The 16,509-nt window shown below is 38.9% G+C and overlaps 1 protein-coding gene across 1 annotated transcript in view; it reads right to left on the minus strand.

Moving 5' to 3' along the window:
- The window catches only part of KLHL7 (kelch like family member 7), a 50,165-nt gene that overhangs the window by 25,985 nt on the left and 7,671 nt on the right, over positions 1-16,509 (minus strand). The window contains exons 2-6 of the mRNA XM_079786040.1: positions 9,938-10,040; positions 7,372-7,465; positions 6,927-7,051; positions 4,190-4,365; positions 2,537-2,711 (exon numbers count right to left, since the gene is read on the minus strand). Coding sequence (XP_079642166.1) covers positions 2,537-2,711; positions 4,190-4,365; positions 6,927-7,051; positions 7,372-7,465; positions 9,938-10,040 — 673 coding nt within the window. The remainder of the gene's footprint in view (positions 1-2,536; positions 2,712-4,189; positions 4,366-6,926; positions 7,052-7,371; positions 7,466-9,937; positions 10,041-16,509) is intronic.

Below are 16,509 nucleotides of genomic sequence, written 5' to 3' on the forward strand. Positions count from 1 at the left end.
GGTACTTGGCAGAAGCAAATACTATTCTCCTCTTGAGGAGAACAGGGAAAACCTGCAGGAATACAACCCAGTCCTCCCATATTTCTGGCAATTAAGATCAATCAAATATAAACTCATAATGTAAAATTACAAAACACAAGGATTCAAGCCACCAGCAATAAGTAAACAGAACTAACAAACAGCAGCATTTGGTCTCCAAAAACCAAATGGTATTCTTAAACACAAAACAAAAAATAACTATATGACAAATGTATATAGATGTCAAATTATAATGTATCCAGCTACCTGAGAAAATATCTACAGATACTGACATTAGGAGATCCCCAATTAAAAAATTATCCAGCTATACTGATTACCCTACAGTCTGTCCAAGAACTGAGAAGCCACATGGCCAGTGTGCTAAGTGGTTGAGCTTTTAATGAAAAGAGAGACTAAGAAAAAAAATCTGCCTGAGGGCGAAGGGTAAAATAGTAATTTGCTTGTTTCAATATTAGCTCCAAGTGGAGGTAAAGTATCCTCTTTTGAGAATTTATGATGACAGTCCTGCTCTCCTGAAGGTTTGAAGTTTGAACCTGACCAGGTTCGATTCCTGGTCAGGGCACATGTCCAGGTTGCAGGCTCAATCCCCAGCAAGTGGTGTGCAGGAGGCAGCCGATCAATGATTCTCTCTCATCATTGATGTTTCTAACTCTCTTTCCCTCTCCCTTCTTCTCTGAAACCAATAAAAATATATATTAAAAACAAAGAACTGAGAAGCCCACTCAAATATACTAACTTATCCTATCAGTTTTAAAATAGCTCACTCTTACAAATATGATTCACTATGAAACTAATCAATTAAGAAAAGCTTCCAAGAACAACAAAAACAGGAAAAAAATTCAAAGGCAATACAGACAAGATAAGAAAAATTAAAGGCAGTATAATCCTATTTTAGAATAAGATATTACAGACATGAAAGAACAAATTAGAGAATAAGTTAAAAGCTCATAGAAATTAAAAATAGCGGAAATAAAAGTGTTGAAAGAAAAACAAAGCAATCTACCAGAAGAGAGAATAACGAGGCAAAGAATAGATAACAAGAGATACTCAATTGCTAAAGAATCATACTACCAATAACAGAAAGCTGAAATCTGTGGCTGACAAGATAGAGAATACCCAACATAACTTAAAAAAAGAAAAAAAAAAGGATGCACAGCAAGATACATTATTGCGACATTTCAAAATATCAGGGATAAAAAAAAATAAAGGCTCAGATTGGCATCAGATTTCTCAAAAGTAATACTGGAAAATAATGTAACAATGCCTTCAAAATTCTAATTAAACATGATTTTCAACATAATTCTAAACCAGCTGAACTGTTCCCCAGTCTTATGGTCAATAAAGATACGGGATTTGTCAAGATTATAAGTATTTACTGATTGCATATTCTTTCTCAGGAACCGCTGGGGACACATTAGATTAAATAGAGAGAATTAAGGAAGGGGAAGACCTAGGATCCAGGAAGATAGCAGATCTAACATAGGAGAGGAGTGAGAGGACATCCCAGCATTGCTGAGAAGGAAGGCCCAAAGACAAAAATTGTGGCTTAGGCCTGGAGAGCAAACAGTCCATACTGGAATAGGCAGAGGCAGGCTCCATGAAGAATATTTCCAAGAAGTAAAATAAAAGCAAAAGATTGTTTAATTGTACCGATAATTTTATCAAGTGGTATTTTATAGAGGGGTTGGGACTTAGCCTGCAAGTCACGAAAAACTAAGTAAATGGAAAAATGTTGCAATTATTAGCTCCAGGCCAAAAAAAACCCCACAAACAAAAACAAAGGTGTTTAAGAAAGAAAACATGATCACTATTTGGCTAAATAAAATAAACACTAGAAACAAAGTGCATGAAAACTATCACACACAAAAAGGAGACGAAGCATAAGTAATATGTATATATTTTTTACCTTCTATCACCCAAGTCCCTATAAAATAAGGGCTGGGGCTAAGTCCCCATCCAGGTACTTCAAAGGATTAATTATCTGGAAGAGCTAAGTCTTGAATGTTTCTCCCTGGCTACTGAGTCTGACTCATTCTAAATCAGTGGTTCTCAACCTTTTTAATGCCGCGACCCTTTAATACAGTTCCTCATGTTGTGGTGACCCCCAACCATAAAATTATTTTCGTTGCTACTTCATAACTAATTTTGCTATTGTTAATGAATCGTAATGTAAACATCTGTGTTTTCCGATGGTCTTAGGCTCTACAGTCGTGACCCACAGGTTGAGAACCGCTAGTGGGCTAGTGGGTCACGACTGTAGAGCCTAAGACCATCGGAAAACACAGATATTTACATTACGATTCATTAACAATAGCAAAATCACAGTTATGAAGTAGCAACGAAAATAATTTTATGGTTGGGGGTCACCACAACATGAGGAACTGTATTAAAGGGTCGCGGCATTAAAAAGGTTGAGAACCACTGCTCTAAAGGGTCTTTAAAGCCCATGAAAAACTGTTACACAATCAGGTTATAAATGGACATTAAAGCAACTTACTTATCACCATCTTAAGGCATTCAGGATTGTCTTGAATAAGTGGTTCGGCTTGTACTGTTTTACTTAAGAAATTCTTTGATATAAGAGGAAACCTGACTTTAGCAAGGATATCAACCATAAATGGCTGGCGATTAGGTTCATCATATTTCAACCACCTGACTGCAGCATCATAAACCTAAGGGAGGAAAAACAGCAGAGTAAAGTTCTTCGATGGCAGGAACATTTCCAGTTACCTAGATTTACTCTCACATCGAAGGGGAAGAATCTCATAACCACTATTCCCAATATTTTATTCAAATATTTGCTTTCATACCCAAACAAAACAAAGCCTATATTTTAGAACAGTTTACACATTGCTCTAGTGATTCTTTAGGTAACATGTTTTTTAGAATTACTACTACATAATGTAGTGACAGGGAGAATGTTGAATTTGTGGTTTTTCAAAACAAATTACATTCCCTTTTTGGAAGGAGATATGATGTCTATTTCTATTGAAAAAAATCACTATATGTTCATTTGGAAACAGGAAAACAGGTTAATTTCCTAAGAGGCCTTCCATCTCAAAAGAAGTGAAAGTCACCTATGATTTTATTTAATTAATATTCTTGAATTGTGAAATGATAGACTTATCTACTTTCCAAAAACTTTATAATATACACATTTTATATTTAAAAAATAAATTACAAGATTTTTATTTAATTATTTTTGCATTCATTAAACTGTACCAAACAAGTCCAAGTTTATTAATATAACTCAATTAACAAATCACAGTTTAAACACACTGAAAACAAACTTTATTTCATATACCTTCACATCTACCATATAAACATTGAGCTACACAAAGTTGTTAATTTTGGGTTGGTATTAACAGAGCCTAAGCTCTAATCTCCCTATGAGTTCATTTTTTATGGGAATTGGTCTATTTTTTTAAGTAAACTTTTTCTTTTGGAATAGTTTTAGATTACAGAAAAGTTGCAAAGATAGTTCCGAGTTCCCAATGGCCCTGCACCCAATTGCTACAATGCTACATTAGTATGATACTCGTATTACAACTAACGAACCACCATTGATACATAATTATTAACTAAACTTTGAACTTTTAAACAATTTCTTAAATTTTTATCCAATGCTTTATCCAGGAGAAAGCATTTCCCCGTCTTTGCCAGCAACGAGCAACCACCTGCATTTCTTGGCTTGCAGCCCCTTCCTCCCATGTCCAAAGTCAGCAACGGCCAGCTAAGTCTTTTTCACATCGCCTCACTCAGACACTGACCCTTCTGTTTTCCTTTTCCACATTTAAGGATGCTTATTATTACATGGAGCCCACCAGGATAATCTCATCTCAAGATCCTTAACTTAACCACATTTCTAAAGACCCATTTGCCATGTAAGGCAACCTATTCATAGATTCCTAGGAGATTAGGATATAGACATTTTTTGGGGGAGGCACTGTTCTGCCTACCATGGTCCCGAATAACTTTATCTCTACCAAGTGGCCTACCTTTTCCTATGAAACAAACTTTGGGATACTCTAATATGAAAAATACATTATTTTCTAATTGATTCTTTTTCTTGTCATGTATCCCAACATGAAGCATAAGATTTAATACAGACATTCTTACTAAGAAAAATGTGAGAAGGCAGTTTAGTCACCTGATCCTCCGCTCTCACAGTCAAAGTGTCCTGGTTGAGGAGATGTGTAACTCGCTTGACATCAAGTTGTAGAAATTCATCAGTTTTGTAAACTTCAGTAAAATGCTGATGAATAAAGTCATCTGCAGTTGCTTTCAATTCCGGACAGTCTAGACACTCTGCTAGCACACTTATTCCTAAAAACAGAAAAAAAATGAATAGAAAATCACTTTTAAAAAGCCAAAACCTACACTGAAGATAAAATGACTCCCAAGAAGCTGCATGAATTTCATAAACGTGGGTTATTTTTTCTTCCATTGATTTGTCTATTTTTATGCCATTTTATGTATGGCTGATTTTGATATTTTGTAGGACAAGCCCCCTTCAACATTTTTTCAAACTTTTCTTGGCTAGGTTAAACATTTTCTCTTGCATACTAATTTTAAAATAAGCTTATCACTTTCTACTTTAAAAATCCTGATATAATTTTAACTAGGATTAAACTTAATTTTTAAATTACTTTGGGGACAGTGACTGCTCTGCAATCTGGAAGAGCTCCACTTAGGAACATGACATATCTCATTTATTCAGAGTTTTGATTATCAATGTAATTATACAATTTTCTTCACAGAAACCCTATATTTTCCATTCAGCCTTTTCCTAGCAATTTAATTTTTGTTTGGGGGAGAAATTATTAATTGACTGTAGGCCCGGTGTATGAAATTCATGCACGGGGGTGGGGGTGGGGGGAGAAGGGTGTCCCTCAGCACAGCCTGCACCGTCTCCAATCTGGGATCCCTCTCACAGTCCAGGACTGCTGGCTCCCAACTGCCCTCCCCTGCAGGCCTGGTCCTCCCCAACTACCCTTCCCCCCAACTGTCCTCCTCTGCCAGCCTGGTCACACCCCCAACTGCCCTCCTCTGCTGGCCTGGTCATCCCTAACTTCCCACAACTGCCCTCCCCTGCAGGCCATCTTGTGGTGGCCATCTTGTGTCCACATGGGGGCAGCCAACTTGGGTCTTGGTGTGACAGTCCATTTGCATATTACTCTTTTATTAGATAGGATTATTAATGTTACATTATCAGGAATCTGCTAAGTCCTTACTATCAATTGGCTAAATTTAGCCACATTCCACTGTAGAGTCAGCAGCTAAGAATATTTTAAAATATTTTTGAAGTGTTGTGTACATATATATATATGACCAGGGAAGAAGGAGGGGAAGGGGAAGGAAGAAAGAGGGGAAGGGAAGGAAGTGGGAGAAGGAGGAGGACAAGGAGGAGTGAGAAGGACCACATACTATCTCTCCGTTTACAGAAAAAGTTTGCCAATCTCTCTCCTAAATAAAACCATTGGTTATTGTATGTGATCTCCCTTCAAAGTCATGATATCAATTTTTCAGTTCATTATCATGATTTTCCATGTTTCAACTTCATGTTGTCTTCAGATAATGAGTTTTGAAGCTTTAATATTCATACCCTAAAGGTTCTAATAACTGATGCCTGCTAATAAACCTGTCACATTATAAATGTACTGACTGATGCCATGCATGGGAGATTTTCATGTTGAACAGTCGGACATATCTGTACACTTATGCTCCCATCAAGGAGATGGCATTTTCACCAAGAACCAGTATTTGTTTATTGACTAGTTTTTGATAGTTGTGTGTTGCAATTATACAATCTATTTAAATACCATACAAATCAATAAAATATCAATGTGAAAAGTAGTTGTTTCTATGAAAAGTAATCTTTTTCTCTTAAATATATTTTTATTGATTTCAGAGAGGAAGGGAGAGGGAGAGAGAGATAGAAACATCAATGATGAGAGAGAATCATCAGTTGGCTGCCTCCTGCACGCCCCCTACTGGGAATCGAGCCTGCAACCAGGGCATGTGCCCTTGACTGGAATCGAACCTGGGACTCTTCAGTCTTCAGGCCAATGCCCTATCCACTGAACCAAACAGACTAGGGCTGAAAAGTAATCTTAAGGTTTAAGACAGATTTGAAAAAAGCTCAAAATAGGCATGACCAAGAAAATGGATAAAATCCAGAAAACAGTATTCAGGCTCTCATTAACTTATTGCTTTTCCTTCCATCTCACAGTGAAAGCATACCACACCGCATTCTGGAAAACTCTGATCAACTTTCTCTGCTTCTCCTGGTATCAAATACAACCTACTTTATTAATGGCTTTGAAATGGAGTGCTATAGTAGCCCCTTAATCAGTATCTTCCTGTACAGTCTAGGATTTTTAAGGCTTCTAGTATATAACAGTTAGCAGATCTGACTGTGGACAGCACAGTGTAGCAGTGAAGGATAGATTACTTGAGTTCCAACCCCAGGTCCTCCACATACCAGCTATATGACCTCAGCAAGTTACATAAACTCAGTTTCCTTATCTGTGACAGGTCATAGTAATCATAAGGGCTTCAACACAGGTAAACATTCATGTTTATGTTATCATGTATCACACACCACCACCAGATGCAATCCTTACTCCTTTCTAGATAAACAAAAAATCATTAATAAAGCTATTTTATATTTTGGAAAATACTGATACAATATTTGATGAGCTCATTGCTGCCCAAGTTAATATGTACTTCTCTAAGCACTTCTTAAAATGTATTACTAGAAAAATTTCTAGTGAACATGTCTTTAAGATTAAATGAGGATACTTATAACCAGTTGTTTGTTTTTTTTTTACTAAAATACACATTAAAAGTTTTATTTAAAAAAAAATAGGAATCTGATTTCTTACCAAGACAATTTGAAGCATCAACTTGTTCTTTCAAAAAATCAACACACATTTTCTTCACAGGTTCAATCTGGTACTGGTTTGCTGCATCTAATAAAGACTGAACGTTGTTGCTATTCACAGAAATTCTGCAAATAAGTTAAAGTGAATATTAATTCCCTACATTTTTTATTTAAATAATGCTACTGTAGAATGCATCCCACTAGACACTGAAGTTAAGCAAAAAATTAAAGTTTCAGTCCTTGAATTAGTATGGCAGAGGACCTTCAACTTCTCCTTCCTGTCAACTCAATTCCCTCCTTCCCCCCCACCCCCAACCCCCACCAGGGCCAAATCCTTGAAATTTTTCATTCTGAAGAATCTGGAACACACTGATTTGCTACAATGCTTTGCCATGATAGATCCCAACCTCACCCCTCCACTTCAGAAATAATCCTCCTTAACTTACCTAGCAGTATAAGCAAATTCCACAAGTTGTTCAATAATGTCAGGTTCAGCATCTTTGAGTTCTACTTCAAAGGACTTTGATTCAAGCATGTTAGCTAAAATGAAGACGAGAAACAAATGGCATGAGTACCACCACAGAGGAAACAGCTTATTCCAGGCCATGTAAATATGGAGAGGAATAAAAGGACAAGGACTTCTCTGGAAAATACTCCAGAAAGCCCAACATTCTTACAATAAAATCAAACTAATTCTCCACACTTGAGATATGCCTTATTTTAAAATTATCTAAGAAATTAGGGAATTAGTGTACTTCTTAAAAAAGAAAAAAAAAGCGGGTGGGTGGGGGGGCAAGTGAACAGAGAAATAAAACTGGACTTAGTATTCTCCCAACTTCTAAAATAATTTAGTAGCACTCTTTTAAGTTGCTATGAGCAAAATGCCTCTGATGTTGCTAGAACAAACCTATGAGAACAATGACCATTATATGTAGTCAGCTACAACTAGCAAAGCTCTCCTCTTCCCCAAAATCCTGGCAGGTAGATACATTTCATAACTTGATGAAGCTCATGAAACAGTACTCAGTAGAGGTACAAGGACTTGGACCCAATTCTCAACTCCAACTCTAGGATTCTTTCTAGTATTATCCATATATGCAAAAGGCTAAAATGCTAAGTGTCCTTCCACCCGTCCGACTGGTCGCTATGATGCGCACTGACCATTTACAGAGAAACGGCAGCGTGGACCTGGTGCTGACAAAGCAACACTCGGCTTCCCCCAAGTGGGACACAGGCCCCGCCACCACCCTGGAGCAACAGCCCACTAAATCACAGCCAACGCTGCCCCAGACCCCATGGCCAGCCCAGAAATGGTGGCTGTGGGTGTTGGGTAATGACATCACGTAGCAACGCCCAGCTTCCTCTCCCTAGTAACTAGCCTCCTTGCAGTTTTTTCAGCCCAGGAACCCAACTTGCTTTATAACCAGGTGGAAACATTTACACTTTAACCAAATGTCTGTGAAGCGTTTTCCCATGCCTCATCTCATTTGATCCTCACAGAAATCCTGGAGTAGGTAGATAGGAGACTTGGTAGAATCCTATTTTCTTTTCAATAGCTGGAAAACGAAGATTTAGAAAGCTTAGAAACTTGACCCAACTGAAAGGAAGACATGGTGGACCTTGAAAATGACTTCAGGTTTTCTCACTGCCCAGAATATAGTCAAACACTGCTACAGTTAAATATTTTACCCTTTGTTCTCCCTGTGTGATCTATAATAATCTGTTTCGTGTTGATATTTACTGCTGTGTTGCTTACAATTACCTATAAGAGAAGTTGGGGTGCTTCACTGAGCTGGAAAAAGTTTAGCTACATCAGAAAGCAGGTCTAATTAAGCAAGTTTATTCTATATATGTAAAAGGCTAAGTTGACTCGCGCATGTGTGATACATATAAAGCTCTCGCTGGCACCAATCACACGTGTGTGTTTCGATCTGTCATTGTCGATCGTGAATTTGGTTGACACTTCTATTATAGAGAAAGGGCGAACAGCGATATTAAAATATTTCTTCTAATTAATTTCCTTTCAATGTGCACGAATTTGTGCACCGGGCCACTAGTATGTAATATTTCATTTTTATTTAACTTAACTTGCTGGATAAAATGTCATAAGGTTTATCTGTTCCTTTGCCTTTCTACCAGAGGTTAAGAAGAAAACTGTAGGCATTTAAGTAGAAGCTGTATCCCCATTAATAAAGAACTGGGGCTTTTAGTGCTAATGAAATGACATGATTCCTTTGATTAATCATAACCATGACCACTTTTCAATCTCTTCACTGTTTTATGATCTCAACTTCTTTATAAACCAGGAAAAAAAATGGCATGTTTTCATTTATTTTATTTATTTTTTATTTTTAAAATATATTTTATTGATTTTTTACACAGAGGAAGAGAGAGGGATAGATTGTTAGAAACATCGATCAGCTGCCTCTTGCACAACCCCTACTGGGGATGTGCCTGCAACCAAGGTACATGCCCCTGACCGGAATCGAACCTGGGACCCTTGAGTCCGCAGGCCGACGCTCTATCCACTGAGCCAAACCGGTTTTGGCAGCATGTTTTCATTTAGACCCATCTCATTCTCATCCTATATAATAAAGATGTAACATGCAAATGGTTGTTTTGCCGTGAAGCATAATGACCGACTGCGTAACAACTGGATCATGGATCAGTAGGAGGGTGGGGCAGCGAGCTACAAGCGGGTGATGGAGAGCTACAGGAGGGGCAGGGCAGCAAGCTATGGGGGGAAGCAGGGGGGCGGAGGGAGCTAAAGGGGGGGGGCCGCGGGTGGAGAGCTACAGAAGAGCGGGGAAGCGAGCTACTGGCTACAAGCAGGTGGGGGAGAGCTACAGGAGGGAGCACGGCAGCAAGCTATAAGGGGGGGCGGGGAGAGCTTCAGGAGGGTGGGGCAGCGGGCGGAGAGCTACTGGAGGGCGGCAGTGAGCTACTGGCGCACGGATTCATGAGCACTGCTACTAGTAGAATAAATAATATGTTTGAACTTAAGATACTTACTTGTGAACATTAAGTTAAAAAAGTGACTGGCTGCTGCAAGGACAACACGATGAGCAGGTATTTTTCTTTCCTGGACCATAAGGATCACATCACACAATGTTTTCTAATCAAGAGAGAGAAAGAAATAAAATCAAAAGGGGCTCATTGGGCCTGGTTTAGCAAACATATTAAACAGGTGCTTGTCAAATGCTTCACCTCTATTTCCTATTTAAATTTGTGTTTTTTCCCCAGTACAGAATTTGTTTATAATATGACCTATTTAGGAAGGACTTACAGAGTGCTGTCGTGAGTTTTCTGTACCAAAAAATCAGGCACTGAGCTTCCCAACAGTTAGGAAAATCTTTATAATCAGCAAAGAAGTAGTCTACTAATTTTTTAAGGGAAGACAATTATTTTTTCTGAGATAAATTCTAAGCTATTTATCACAGTGAGATGTTATGGGGACAGTAAATGACATAATGACAATGTCCTTAATGGCTTTTCTCTCTGGCTTAATCCTTATGCACTTACACTCCTTATCCCTCCAACAGAGCTGTCTGCTTGCTCTTTATCTATGAGTCTGCTCTATTTTGTTTGGTAGTTCAGTTTGTTCATTAAATTCCACATATGAATGAAATCATATGGTACTTGTCTTTTTCTGACTGCCTTATTTCACTTAGCATAATGTTCTCCAGGTCCATCCATGCTGTTGAAAAGGTTTAAAACTTTCTTTGTTTTGCCCTGGCTGGTTTGGCTCAGTGAATAGAGCATCCAGCATCCACCTGGGGACCAGAGGGTCCCGGGTTCGGCTCCGGGCGGGAACACGTGCCTTGGTTGCAGGCTCCTCTCGGGCCAGGCCCTGGTCGGGGCTCGCAGGAGGCAACCAATCGATGTTTCTCTCACATCGATGTTTCTCTCTGTTTCCCTCTCTTTTCCACTCTCCCTAAAAAAAAAATCAATGGAAAAATATCCTTGGGTGAGAATTAACAAAAAAACAAAAAGAAAAAAAGAAATTCAATGCCTCGTTAAAAAACAAAAAAAACACCCTTTCTTTGTTTTTACAGAATAGTATTCCATTGTGTAATGTATGCTTTTCAAACATAACAATCTGCTGTTGAAAATAATGTATCCTTGATAAAATCCAGAGTACACACTGCATTTCCTAGGACATTAGCCTTCATAGATCTAAACTGAAACAGAAACAACTCAGAATACAGAGTGGGGGAACCAAATGTCCATGCAGCCCTCTCTCCTTAAACAACGCTTCTCTCAAATGTACTTCTGATAGGAGCTGGATATCAGTCACTTGTAAACTATGATTTCTGACCAAGGCCAAGACAGTCATCACTCTAGGTTACTGAAAGAAGGCAGATTTAGACTAAGTACTAAAAATGTTGGGAAAATTGAATATCAAAGAAAAAAGTAAGGTTTATTAGAACCATTCGGGATGAATTTCAAGAAGAAGAAAAGTCCTTTCTGTAAAATAAAATTTCAATTTCTTACTGAAATTAAATATATAATTTATAGGTAAGGATCAGAGAAAATTTACAGCCTGGGATATGTTAAGCACTTTTAGGAACTGGGAAAATAGTATTTTCAGACTAAAAAAAAAATCTATCACTCATAGAAATAGCTCAGAGGATATGGCATTTTGCATTTTTAAAGTATTTTGCGGTAACTATTAATATAGTTTCTGGTAGATAAATCACTGCTATTTCCTATTTTATTACTCCAGGAATAAAAATCCAAATAAGATGGTAATGCTTAGATTGAGAAAGGAAATGGGCCCTAACAGTTGGCTGAAGGATGAACAAAATTTCCCTTTCATGGCTTATTTGAAGATTTTTTTTATAAGGCTATAGACTACTGCTTAGAAATTATATGCAGATTACTTAAAGCTATTGTTATTCTAATAACGTCTTGAATTTTAAAAATGTTATTTCCTTTTATTTGGGGAGGAGGTTCAGAGTAGGCATAACTCTCAGGTAATTTTACTACAAACCACACCAAAAAAAAAACAATACCCAGGTACCAACAACTAAACCAATGATTTGGTTACCACCAAAACAAGCTGATCAAGTTCCTTAAGAGGAAAAAAAGAGAAAAATAAAGGGAGCAGGGAAGGAAAGGGAGGAGGAAAAGAATACGGACAGAATAGCAAGCAAATAAGATAGGGGAGGGATCTATGGCTGCTGATGGAAAGTTCCAGAAAATGTAGAGAGAGCTAAACTGAAATGTAGCAAAAAACCTTTTCAAGGCATACTCAGCAATAGGGAGTTTTAGTGGAGTGAATTAATAGGCACTGGAGGACATTAGGGGAATCAGAGGGATCTTAGAGTAATTTAGTCTTAATCTAAAATTAATCTTCGGCTGGATATTAATGTTGTGTGTGTGTGTGTGGGGGGGGGGACGAAAGGGGCGGGATCTTTTTTATCCAAATGGTACATTTATTTGACTGTACTACAATAGATCAATAGGTTTCTACAAGAGATGGGACTGACCTAGAGTTCCCTCCTGCTATCAGTCATCTGGGGAAGAGGCATAACCACAGATAAGAAATGGGAAGAGAAAGAGACTCAGGTAGATTGGAGAATGTGAGAGGTAACAAGTCCTAGGTAGAATGAAGAGAAACAAAAAGTACCTGTTGAACAATACATGTTCACTGGATAAAACAAGAAAAATAACCCTTGCAATTTCTCTATTTATGTCCCTCATATTAGTTATATCTTTGTATTAATTTCAGTTTTTGAATAGTCTCTTATGAACAGCACAGATTTTTGTGTGACTTAGTCAGAAGTTCTCACCATCTAAGAATATTTTTAGTAGTGTTTAATTCTTCATATTTATTACTGATAACTTATGTTTTACCTTACAAATGCTATCTTCTTTTATGCTATTTATTTTGCTTTCTTGCTGTCTTCTTTTTTCTTTAACTGCCAGTTGCTATTTTGGACACATTTTCTTTGCACTTTTTTCTTCCTTTAGAGACTGAGTTACAGATATGTCAAGTATTTGCAAACTGAACTCAGCAGGGTATTAGTCAAATACTGTTCTGGGAATGCAAGGAGGGTTCAAAAAAGTAATTCTATTAATGCAATTCATCATATTGACAGGTTAAAAGAGAAAAACTTCTTGTAGAAAAACTTTAATAGATGGCAAAAGACTGTTGAATAAATTCACTTTCTGAGACTTTAATAAAGAAAACGATGTTCCTGTATACTAAAGGTCAAATATCAGAACTCTATAGCAAACATCAAATTTAATGGTGAAACAGGAAAGGCATTCTCATTCAAGTTTGAAACAAGTGGAAATTTGATATATGATAAAGATACCATTTCAAAAATGTGGTGAGAGGGTGGAGCACAGACAAAGTTTAGGGCAGTAAAACTATTTTGTACAGCGCTGTAACAGTTGATACATGTCATGATATATTTGTCAAAACTCATAGAATGTACAACAGAAAGAGTGAACCCTAATGTAAACTATGGTTAATAATAATGTCAAAATATTGGCTCATCAGTTGTAACAAATGTATTACACGAAAGCAAGATGTTAATAATAGGGCAAACTGTGGGGGTGAGGGCGAAGGGGTAAATGGAAACTGTACGTTCTGCTCAATTTTTCTGTAAAACTAAAACTAAAACTGCTCTAAAACATTAATTCAAAAAATGTAGTGAGAGATCAGATAATTGAAAAAAGGTATTGGGATAACTGTTACACTTTTATGGAAAAATTAGATTTCTGGCTCTTAATGTACTCCCTCTTCCTCTGGGGAACGGAAGCACTGGGAAGGAAGTTTCAGTCCTTTTCTTGAACTGTTACTTGTGGAAGTGTGACTATAGGATGGGCAAGAGCATGGTAGTGTCACATGGAGCCAGGCCTCCTGGCTCATTCTTCTTCCATAATTCTGCCCCCAAAGTGAACAGGGAAAAAGGGGAAACTCTAGGAGACCCAGCAGCCGAGTACATCTCATTGGCAAGTGTCTAAAATGTTGTCTAAGAAAAACAATGTGTCTTATGAAACATTATTACGTATAGATGAAATTCCTTCTCTATATGGTAAACAGTGTCCCTACTCGCCTGTTGATAAGTGATTCCTCCCAGTGAGTTTGGTCTTAGAGTCTATCAATTACAGACAGCTGATAGACTGGCAACCTCTCAACAAAAGCCAAGATTTTATGGTTTTGAAAACCCTCCTCAGAAATGGAAGTTTCTCTTCTCTTTTTGGCTGGGAACAATAATGTGGGTTAGGATTGTATAATAATGTCAACCTTTGCACTATTTCTTATAGAGATAGAGGAGATTTGCTTGGGTCTCTTCAGGTTTGTGGAGATGGGGAGGATGCTGTGCTAATCTTAAGAGTTCTAGGGTTCCTGTGACATGCAAAAAAATATGTGGCATGTGGCACCCACTACCTTGAAATTGGAGAAATTCGGCTTTAGAGGTATTATATGAAATCTATCCCAATGGAAGGCAGCCTACACTGCAGCTGTTGAGGAAGCTATCCTGATTACCCAAACACTTAAGCCTATGCCTTACTGCTGAGACTGAGCAGTATAAGAAACCAGGGAGATCAGACATTTGCAATTCAATTGCTATCACTTTAATTTATAGGAGATCACAGATGTGGGAATTTAATAAAAGGGCTCATAAGAATCAAATTTGGGGGATTTTATGTTGCTAGTTGGAATTAGATGCAGTGCTTTAAGTCATGTAGTTCACTGCAGACTATCTGGAATGCTATGAATGATATCTTGAGAAAAAATTGAGATGGGAAATGGAAGTGAACTTAATTGATATCTATCTATTTCAAAGCTTTCTGGAGTAAAAACTTAAATAGCTTCCTAAACTAGTCTTCAGAGGACACACAAAAGAACAGTTATTGATAGAGGATGCTTCGTCAGCATTAAAGATAGAACAAAGCACTCCCTAGGCCAGTAAGAAAATAGAAACCCTAAAAGACTTACTAGGTCCAATTAACTTCTGTTGGAGTGGGGTGGGACTTTGGTGTCTGAATTCTACCAATGCAGGAAGTTTATATAAGGATCAATGTCCAAATGAGACACAAGAGATCATACTATTGACAAGTAGTCAAGTAATCCCCCATATGCAGTGCGTTTCTAATAAAACAAAGTGGAAAAATCAGGCTTTTCTTAAGAAGCCCATATATAGATAGGTCTTTCTATTCACCTCTGCAAACCAGTAATCTAAATTTTGGAATCTGCATATTTTTATGTCCTGCAAGGGGAAAAAAAAAAAAAAGATGGCTGGACCCCAATCCAGCTTATAGCGTCTACCATAAGACACAGCATATGGTCCTGCTTAAGTAGAAGTAGGTGGGCATCCTATATAATAAAGAAGTACTATGCAAATTGACCATCACACCATCACAAGATGACGGTGCCCACAGCGGGGGCGGGGGCGGCTGCTCCATGTGCCTGCCACTGGAGTCCCCCCAGCCCCACCAGGGGCCTCGGGTCCTCCTGCACCCCCCACTGACTGACAGCTCGCCCAGGATCCTCCAACGAGCTGCCCATCACTCTCTTCTTCCCTCTCCCGAAGCTGAAGCCTGACTGTGGTGTCCAACAAATTGGAAGTTATAACTCATGTCGTTGAGAGTATCCTCCATTCCTCAGCCGGGGCTGGCCACTCCACGCGCCTGCTGCCGGAGTCCCCCCACTGACTGAGGCTCAGGCAAGCAGGGCTGGCTGAGGCGCAGACAAGCCTCGGATGGAGGCTGCCCAGCCGCCCAGGGCCTGCCAAGGCTTGCACTGCCGGCAGTGGCAGCAGCAGAGGTGTGATGGGGGCGTCGCCTTCCCCTGATTGCCTGGGTCACCTCCTGCCCCTGAGGGTTCCCAGACTGTGAGAGGGGGCAGGCCGGGCTGAGGGACCCCCCTTCCAGTGCACGAATTTTCATGCAACAGGCCTCTAGTCATTAATAAAACAGCAGTATCTTAAGCTCTAACTTAATTAGGTTAGGATCTTAAGATCTCCCTCTGTCTCTCTGTCTTTGTCTGTCTCTGTCTGTCTCTCTCTCTCTCTCTCTCTCTCTCTCTCTCTCTCTCACACACACACACACACACACACACACACACACACACACACGACAAAATTAGGAAGACAGATATAAGCTCGAGACCTCATTTCCTTTCCTTTGGGTGAGGTGAACGTTAGAAATGTTCTTCCCTTCCAAGTTGCAGTTCTTCTGCCCTCTGTTCCCAATACCACACATAGATACAGACACAGACAGACAGACACACTACATTCTCCTTTCGGAGAAAAAAAGCCTTATCAGTAGTTTTCTTCTTTTAATCCTCATCCAAGGATATGTTTTATTGATTTGAGAGAGAAAGGAAGAGAGGAAGGGAAGGAGAGGGATCAGGAAGGAGAGGGATCTAGGAGAGGAATGTAGGGGAGGAAAGAGGGGAGGAAGAAGGGAGAGAAAGAGAAAGGGAGAGGGAGGGAATGAGAGAGAGGGAGGGAGGGAGAAAAACAGTGATTGGTTGCCTCCCCTATGCACCCTGACGGGGAATCGAACCTGCAACCTCTTTGGTGTATGGGACTACACTCCAACCAAACGAGCCACCTGTCCGG

Source organism: Cnephaeus nilssonii (assembly GCF_951640355.1).
Source record: "Cnephaeus nilssonii genome assembly, chromosome: 12".
NCBI lineage: Eukaryota > Metazoa > Chordata > Mammalia > Chiroptera > Vespertilionidae > Cnephaeus > Cnephaeus nilssonii.